At 41.2% G+C, this 10,000-nt stretch overlaps 1 protein-coding gene across 1 annotated transcript in view; it reads right to left on the bottom strand.

The window, feature by feature from the left end:
- The window catches only part of ECHS1 (enoyl-CoA hydratase, short chain 1), a 300,922-nt gene that overhangs the window by 62,944 nt on the left and 227,978 nt on the right, over positions 1-10,000 (bottom strand). Inside the window, exon 6 of the mRNA XM_044056792.1 lies at positions 884-1,003. Coding sequence (XP_043912727.1) covers positions 884-1,003 — 120 coding nt within the window. The remainder of the gene's footprint in view (positions 1-883; positions 1,004-10,000) is intronic.

Consider the following 10,000-nt stretch of genomic DNA (forward strand, 5'->3'; position numbering starts at 1 on the left):
TACATACACATACATACATACACACACTATACACACACACATACACATATACACACATACAAATACACACGTCTGTTATATACGTATCATGGAAGATAACAACTGAGACCACCAGCCTTTATAAAAGCAGATTAGCTTATTAATAAACAAGTGCAATAAGGCAGGTTCTAAAAAGTAAAATGACGTTGTGCTTTAAATAAATGAATAGCAAATACCTTTGATACAATCTTATACTGCTGTTTGTAACCCCCCCCCCAAAACAGTGAATTCCTCTGAAAGGAATAATTTCCAGCTTTTCTCCAATGACTTTCAACCAAGTTCTCTCCACAGAGCCTCCACTTTTCACAAACAGTCCTTTAAAACACACTGGCAAATGCTCTCCATCTGATCTTTTTCTCAGCTCTCTCTCTATATTATCTCCAACTAATCAGTAAAAAAAAACACAAAAAAAATGATTACTAACACAACATAGTAACTATCTAGTCAACAGGCTTGCCTTAGTAAAGAGCATAGCAATTAAAGAAATACCAATATTTTACAACAGAGTCTTTATACCTCTGTTACAAACGCTATTCACACATACATTGTTTACATGACTATTTACTCGTATTTGGGTAATTTCTACTCTTTGGTGAGAACCGTGCTATGCTACAGTACCTTACAATATGCTAATGCCCAGCTACAGAATGTGCATACCATGTGGTACTCCTCCTACAAGAAGTAAAAATCTGTTTAATGAGCTGACAGATAAACATCTAAACTTTACAACTACTAGTAGCATTTCAGTTCCTAGTACATTTGAGGAAGAAAAAAAAAAAAAAAAAAACACGGAACCATAGCAATGCTCCTGTATGCAGACATACACGTGGAAAAATTTTCTTACCTGCATTAACTGCCTCTTTTGCCATTATTGTTACAAGCTTAGAGTTACCAGCAATTCTCTCTCCACACTTCACTGCTTCATCTACCAGTCTGTCAGCTGGAAACACTTTGCTTACAAGGCCTGCAAGAGAAACAGTGGAATAAGATGAGCATAAATGGTTACTTTTACAGAAGTAAAACACCTTATACAGCTAAATACAGTGCAATTTAATCAGCCTCAAGTTCCTTCTAATCAATTTACTTTTTCTTATGCATCAGAAAAAGAAGAAAAGTATTCACGTGATTGACTGTAAATATGTATTATTCAACCATTATTTTTCAAGGTTCCTCAGAGCTGCTCTTGGTTTTGCTACATCACCTGAGATTTACACTGAGTCTGCTGCATCTAAAGCCATCTGTTGCTGAAAGAAATAAAATAGGTTCTAAGTATCATTTTGCACTTCTGCTAATTATTTTTACTGCATTTCATAAGAATACTGTTATATTTCTGGCACTTTAGAAGAATCAATCAGCAAAAACTAAATGAAAACTCCAGCCAAGCTAGAACTTCCACTGAGTGACCTCTCAAACTTCTTGCATCAGAGGCACATGGGATATATGCAAATGACCCTTACGAACATCGGGTGTTTCAGCTATTTGGCAATTCTGAATGCCCATGAGTTACTTATTTTTAAGTTGTTTCAATGGAAAATTTCAGGCCAGTAAAGCCAAACCCAACTAGCTGTGAATATGCATATTTTGGGCTTCTTATGACCTCATCAGCACACCACAAGCAGAGTGTTTGACTAAGCATAAGAAACACAGGGCTGTTATAACCAGCTGATGTCCATTACCATTAGGGTGACTGCAAAATATCCCAACTAACAAACTAAAACAAACAGTGAGAAGGTTACACAGAAAAAACAATCAGTAAAAACTAAATGAAAACTCCAGCCAAGCTTGTACTTCCACTGAGTGACCTCTCACGGCATACTTAAATTATATTGCGTCTGCTAGTTTTACAGGGAAGTAGTATCTAGAGTGTGTGGTTTCCTTGCACTTGAGCTTTAAAATCAACATTTTTACATTAAGAGGGTTTTCTGGCTGCACTCTTGTGGCAGAAGTGTGCTGTAGCAAACCTATCTGAGTTGGAGACTGCTGGCTGAAAGCTTATTGTGCGTTTTCCTGATTGCTCTGTAGGCCTTGTTGTTGTAAAAATTACAGTTGTGTACACTTACCATAAATGTAGATGTTCGAGTGTATTCACTGTTGCAGTCATCACATTTGGGTTATTTGCTTGCAGTAGCCCTCAGTCGGCCTGATTATCAAAGTCTTGGGTCCTGCGTCGGTTGCTGTCTCATCTTCCATGATGTCAGGTAGTCAGGGGTATAAAGCATGCAGCCGATGCCATTACATCAGTTTTTCTTGCCCCAGATGTCCCCCTAATGGGAAGCAATTAAATATATAAATATAAATATATATATATATATATATATATATATATATATATATATATATATATATATATATATATATATATTATATAGATAGATATATAGATATATAGATTTTATTTATTTTACATTTGTTGATCGGGATAGTCCAACTGGATGCATGTCCATTTTCAGCAGAGGCCCGGGGAGAAAAGCTCCAAGGGTAAGCAGATACAGCATTACATAATACCAGCATTACATATTACAAACAGACTATTTACAGTGATTACATAAGCAAGTTAAATAAGTTCCACAGGTTAAAGTTAATCCCGAGCGTAAGTCAGGATTCAATTAAATTACACAGTAAACTGGTTAACAGATTTGTACACATTCTAGAGAGAGTTAGCCAGGCTTGATACATTGACATAGCCAGTTAAGTGCCAAATGTTGTTTGAGTCTAGTTTCAAATTGACCTAAGGTAGAAAGTAAGGTAATATCAGCTGGAAGAGAGTTCTAGGGTCTACTTGCAGAGTTTACAAAGAGAGAGTCACCAGCTGTGTTATTAATTTTACTAGTCTGAATTAGTAGTTTGTTAGAGGATCGAAGCGGTCTAGGATTGTTATAGGGGGTGATAATATTTTTAAGTGCAGGAGTATTGTCCGGATTAGAGAGGATTTTATAGGCCATAATCAGTTGGTTATACTAGATTAGGCTGGGTAGTTCAAGCCACCCAAGCTGATTTAGATTGATGCAATGATATGACCTAAAAGCAAACCTGGCAATGATTTTATATATATATATATATATATATATATATATATATATATATATATATATATATATATATATATATATATATTAATATATATTATACCTCCAAAAAAAAGCAAATACACCAAAAAGCTTTTAAGCATAGTAAAGAGGAATACAGTTATAGCCAAAAGAAGTAAGGGGGCTAGAGGGAGGGATACCAGGACTGCAACAGTGAATACACTCGAACATCTACATTTACGGTAAGTGTACACAACTGTACTATGTTCTTCGTGTTTCATTGTTGCGGTCATCACATTTGGGTAGATTCACAAAGCTAAGGATGGGAGGAGGAATTTAGATAGCATTAGGACCAGCTATAAGGCCCTGCAAGACTGCAGTGGCAAAACCAGCTCTGGATTTAGAGAAAACTGGCAAATGGTAATGCTTGGTGAAAGTATGTACAGAACTCCAGGAAGCAGCTTCTAGGATGTCCCTGGTAGGGACACCTCTGAGAAAGGCTGTAGAGGTAGATGCAGCCCTGGCTGAGTGTGGTCTTATCCCCTGTGGGATAGGTTTTCCATGGTGCCTATAGCAGAAATGAATGCAATGGCCTATCCATTTAGAAATGGTTTGCTTTGAAATGGCCTTCCTCTCTGCCCCTGCAGCAAATGCCACCAGCAGCTGTTCAGATTTCCTAGGAGGTTTAGTCCTGTACAAGTAAAATCTAAGTTGTCTGTGCACATCTAATGAGTGCAGTATCCATTCCCCTTTGTTCTGTGGATTAGAAAAGAAGGTTGGCAAATGAATGGACTGATTAAGAGCCACACCGGATACTACCTTGGGCATGAAGGAGGGATTGGTCCTGAGGGACACCCTGTCCGCATGAAAGATGATGAAAGGCTCCACTGCCATAAGGGCCTGTAATTCAGACACCCTTCTTGCTGAAGTGATGGTTAAAAGAAAGGCTGTTTTCCAAGAAAGGAATTTTACCTCTTCACATGTGGGTCCATGAGATGTCTGCTTAGTTCGTCTGCCAGTGTATTTAGCTTTCCTGGCAGGAATTGAGCCTGCAGATGCACTTGGTAGCTCAAGGTTGTGTTCCACAGAGCCATGGCTAGTCTGCAGAGGGGGGTATGAGTGGGTTCGCCCCTGCTCATTTATGTACCACATAACAGTGGTGTTGTCTGTCTTTACCATTAATTGTTCTGGAAGAATGTGGTCCTTGAAGGCTGTCAGAGCATTCTGTACAGCTAACATTTCTTTTTGATTGATATGCAGGTGCATTTGACTTAGATTCCATTTGCCCTGAATGCACTTCCCTGCTAGGTAAGCCCCCCATGCACAGTCTGATGAGTCTGTTGTTAGGGTTTGGGCGGCAGGGGGGAGAGTGAATGGTAGTCCCTTGTTTTGGCGGCAGGCCTCTGCCCACCAAAGGAACTCTAACTGTAGGCAAAGTATGATAGGAATTATTGCTTCTAGATCCTGAGAATGTTGACACCATAGGCTTTTTAGATACCATTGTAGTTTCCTCATATGCAGTCTTGCATATGGAATTAGGAGAATGCAGGAGGCCATGAACCCCATGGCTTGCAGTATTTGTCTTGCAGATAGCAGGATTTTTGTGGCCATTCATTTGAAGTAAGCAGTCAAATGAATTTGTTTCTCTGGCATGAGGAAAGCCATCTGGGAAGTTGTGTTCAAGCGTGCTCCCAGGAATATAATTTGTTGACAGGGTACCAGATGTGATTTCTTTTCATTTATGGTGTACCCCAGACAAGTTAGCACCTTTTGTACAAACGCCAGATGATTCAAAAGTATGTCCTGGCTTTCTGCCTGAATTAGACAATCGTCCAGGTATGGGTATATTTGAATATTTCTTTGCCTGCAAAATGCAATGACTGGAGCTAGGCACTTTGTGAATACCCTGGGTGCAGTAGAGAAGACAAACGTCAGTGCAGAGAACTGATAGTGCATGTAGCCTGCTTTGAAGCGTAGGTATCTTCTGCAAGATTCCCTGATTGGGATGTGCAGGTATGCTTCCTTTAAATCCAGTGTTGCCAACCAGGCATCCTTGCCTAGCATAGGAAGCAACTGGTGAAGAGTTAGCATCTTGAATTTTGGGATCGCCAAAAAGGTGTTTAGGATAGAAAGGTCCAGGATAGGACGCCATGTGTTGTCTTTTCTGGGTACCAGGAAAAGTCTTGAGTAGAAACCTTGTCCCCTTTCCTCTTCTGGGACAGTTTTAATAGCCCTTATACTTGAGAGAGAGTACTTGCTTTTGAGCTTCTGCCCACTGATTTGGGGGTAGATCTGGCCAACCATTTGGGGTTGATGACATGTGGAAGTGGAATCTGTATCCTTGGGAAACTATATTTAAAACCCATTTGTCCTGGGTAACGAGTTCCCAATTGTTTGTCTGCAGAGCAATCTTTCCTCCTAAAGGAGCAGTCAGTTGAGAAGGGCTTGGAAGTTTTAAAGTTAAGTCATTGAGACAGTTTACCATAGGGTGGGAGTCTTACTACTCCCTGGTTTGTAAGTAGGAACCCCCACTGCTTAGTCCTGTGTGTACCTTGGGACTGAAGCCTGGGTGTTCTGCTGGTTCTGGGTTTGGACTGAGAGGGCCTGGAAGAGGCAGCAAAGGGCCAATGCCTACTAAATCTTGGAGGCTGTACTTGTAGGAAATCTTTAACAGTTTGCATAGATTTAGCTTTTTCCTCCATCTTTTTAAGTACTTCTGCTTTGTTGCCAAACAGGCGGTCCTGATTTAAGGGAGCGTCCAGCAATTTAGCTTTAACATGATCTGGCAAAGACTGCTTCTTAAGCCAAGCATGCCTTCTAAGTACAGACCCAGTGACAGCAGTCCAGAAAGATGCCTCTAGTGAATCAAAACCACATTGCAAAGTACGTTTTTCAACTTGTTCAGCCGAATGCATTAAATCCTGTAAATCCTGATTTTCAGCACAGTCAGGAATCAATATCATTTTCTGTTTAAGCAATCCAATAATATTTTGCTGATACTTTAACATATGAAACTGGCAGTTTAAGGCCCTAATGGCCAAGGTTGCAGAAGTGTATACCTTCTTACCCCATCTACCCAGCGCCCTGGAATATCGATTAGGAGTAGGACTTTTGGCAGCAGTAGCCTTAATGCTCTTGGGTCCCTGTGAAATGGTCTCTGGATCCGCAGTAGGATTTTTAAAAAGGAACTTGTAAGAGTCAGGAACCCTGTAATAGTTATCAGGTTTTCTGGGAACAAGAGGTAAAGAGTCAGGGGCCAAGCTAGATTCCGAAAAGGCATCATCAACAAAGTCCAGTACAGGGGGGATAGCTAAAGGCCTGTGTTGAGGCAGGAGTAAGAAATCCCTAAGCCTCTTTTTAGAATCCGAGTAATCCTGGCTTTCCCAGCAAAAATGCTCCCTAAGAGTATGCAAGGTTTCACCAAAAGAGAAATCCTCTGGAGGGGAAGCAGAGGGAATAGTCCTCTGCATTAGAATCCTCATAGGTAGACAAGGGTAAATTCTGGTCATCAGAGGAAACAGAAATTTCAGAATCCTGATCAGAAGTATCATAAGCAAATTCAGTCCTAGGTCTCTTAGAGGGGGAAGGTTGGCTTCCCCTGATTGAAGTAATAAGGTCTTCAGCCATTCTTATCATTTGTTTTTTAGGCATAGAGGCCTGACCATGCAGTCTGGGGGTCGGTTTTCTATGCATGGATTGAGTTTTAGGCCTCGAAGAAGAAGATGGCGTTGGTTTAATATGCAAGTCAGTAGGCCCTGAATACACCCTCAGACGCCGGTGCCTACACAGCGGCTCTGGACCCATCCAAGGTAGAGTCATCCGCAGGTTCCACAGTTGAAGCATCTCGCGGCATACCGGACTTCGAATGGGTCTCAGTAGAGGCCTGCAAATCTGAAGTAGCGGGTATCAGGGGCTGTGAAGCACCTCACTGAGTACCGGTGAACTGGCGACTAGCTTAGGAGAAGTGTTGTCGGCAGCTTTGGACCTAGGCGGCCTGTCTCTGTCTTTATCTTTGCCTTTTTTCAGAATGTCGGTAGTCGGGTGGCTTACCGAAGACATATCTGAATAACTGAACAGAGTACCAAAATATTTAGAAGCGTAAATATACAGACAACGAATAGTTTGTTGTTTAAATAAGGCACAAAACTGACAGTGAGGTACGTCGTGGTCAGGGCCAAGGCAAGGAATACAGTACGAATTAAATCTTTATGAGGTATTTGCTTTCCACAAGAAATACAATTATTGACTTTTACTGACATCAGTTTAGAGCAAGAAAAAGTTTTCCCAATGGGGTACTTCGCTTTAGTTGAAGACTTCGATTCTGAAACTTGAAAACGAAAATTTCAGGAGTCGGCCGACCAGTACTTGCGAACTGCTTCTGCTTCAGGCACTGCATGGCAAGAAAGACTGATGCAATGGCATCGGCTGCATGCTTTATACCCCTGACTTCCTGACGTCATGGAAGATGAGACCGCAACCAACGCAGGGCCCAAGACTTTGATAATCAGGCCGACTGAGGGCTACTGCAAGCAGATAACCCAAATGTGATGACTGCAACAGTGAAACACGAAGAACATCATGTTTTTCTGATTCTATACAAGCCCAGTGTTTGCACTAGGCTGCTCTCCGCTCAGCTGTAGTCAGAAGTGCACTATATAGATGCAAACGCTTTCAAGTTAAAATTTCCCTTAGAATAACTATCTCTGCAACCTTCCCCAGTCCCCCCTGCTGCTCTAGGAGCATCCAAGTGGACATGGGCATCCTAAGGCAATGCAGCAATTGTTTCATGTATACTGACAACCACTTAATCCTGAAATACAGTATGCAAGAAATGTAGTTACATTATGAAATTTGAGACACAGCTCTCACATACTGATAAATCAAATGTCAAACAGGTTGTCAACACATACATATTACTTACCTCACTAAATAAGGTCTTGACACAAATCCACATATGCAGAGGTATTCCCAGTAACTTACAAAATCCTCAGAGACTTCCCATATGCTGCCCTCAGAAACCACATGAAAAAAAAAAATACTACACAAAAAAACACATTACACTGTCTCCACAGGCAAGCTTCTAAGATGAACCACCACACAACCAAACATCTTAGTCAAAGGAGACACTGTTGTGAGAACCCCACCTGGTTGGTTATAGAGAAGGTTACAGTCAGTTGCCTGTCAGCGGCCATGATTCACCAGATCATGCAGGCACTCAGGTCACTCAACTATAACTACCGATATGACTCAGTCATAGTCCATATGAATGACCAGAGACGTACTTCCCTGGACCATATGAAGAGAGACATGATGGACCTCTCTGAATGTGTGTCGCACTCTGGTATGAGCCTCACATTCAGCAGCATTCTACTCTCACCAAGAATGATACCATAATACAAACAGAAAATGATTTACTTCAATAATTGGCTTAGCCATTACTGTCATTCCAAGGGGATCCAGTATTTATCAGCCTGGGACAACAATCGACAGACCAGGGTGCTTTTCCAGAGATGGTATGGGCCTATTGCTGCTAGAATTTGAATACTGGCCAGGGTGTTAGCCACCCCCATACTGCTTATTTTAGGCAGTGCCAAACCATCAGACCTACAAATGTAACAAATTCTTCTAATACTAAGCTGAAGGTACCACTGCTCAATGCTAGCCATCTTAACAAGAAACTGCACTCTCTGGAAGCTCTCCTTGCCCTGGAGAAAGTGGATGTCTGTGCAGTTAGAAAAATGTGATTCAAGGCTGCAAAAAGAACCCCAGCTGTGCAAGGCTACAATGCCCATCATACATGGGTATTTCCATTTGTATAAAAAAGCAATCACACCTCTAAACTGGTCAAGCAGGATGTCTCACTTGAGCTAATCCACGTCCAGCTTCCCAGAGGTAAAATCACCCACCATATCAACTCTCGCTACAGGTCCCCAAACAAGAACCATGAAAACCACTCTGCACACAAAAGCAATCACACCTCTAAACTGGTCAAGCAGGATGTCTCACTTGAGCTACTCCACGTCCGGCTTCCCAGAGGTAAAATCACCCACCATATCAACTCTCGCTACAGGTCCCCAAACAAGAACCATGAAAACCACTCTGCACACCTGAAGTTACTAGAATCACTTACCATTCAGCCCAACACAATACTCATGAGTGATTTTAACTAACTCTCCATAAAATGGGAAACAGATATGACCACTAAACATGCAGGCTCAATGATTACTGGACTATGTCAATGCTAATGCTCTGTAACAGCTGGTCTGCACTCCCACTAAGGTTTCAAATATCCTTGACACAGTACTCAAGCATAGAGCATTGCACCCCCTTCCCCAGCATAAATGTCCTCATTGTAAGATCAGATCATAAACTGGTCTCCTTTGAAATAAATGTAGTGGCATTACTCCCATCAAACCCTAAAACCCTAAAGATAAGTGATAGCATAGTTAATTTTAAAACTCCCCCAACCCTGAAAACATGGAGGGCTATGCATCAGTATATATGAATGCCATGTACAACCATTTAAAAAAAACTGTACAAAAACAGACCTTGGTTTAGTTTGGTCAGATACAGTCAGCAGGAAAAAACGAGCAACCCTGGTGGACCCCTGACAAATAGCACCAAAAAAGAACGCTCCAAATGATAAAAATGAAAAAAAAATGAGCCACACTGCTGAAATCCACAAACAAAATCCTTTACTGTAAAGACCCAGTAAAAAACAGGTAACTGTAAGCGCTTTCGTAAGGCACAATGACCAGACTTCATCAGATAAAATTTGGTCATTGTGCCTTACGAAGGCACTTACAGCTACCTGTTTTTTTACTGAGTCTTTATAGGTTCAAAGATTAGTACTAGGCTAACTGTCCTTGCGAGCCATTTTAAGCCTAGCCAATTATCCCCTGTGAGATTCAAACCCTGTACCTTGTGTTTCTAAG

This window comes from Protopterus annectens, chromosome 14.part0 (assembly GCF_019279795.1).
Source record: "Protopterus annectens isolate FY-2018-M chromosome 14.part0, PAN1.0, whole genome shotgun sequence".
In the NCBI taxonomy this organism is placed as follows: domain Eukaryota; kingdom Metazoa; phylum Chordata; order Ceratodontiformes; family Protopteridae; genus Protopterus; species Protopterus annectens.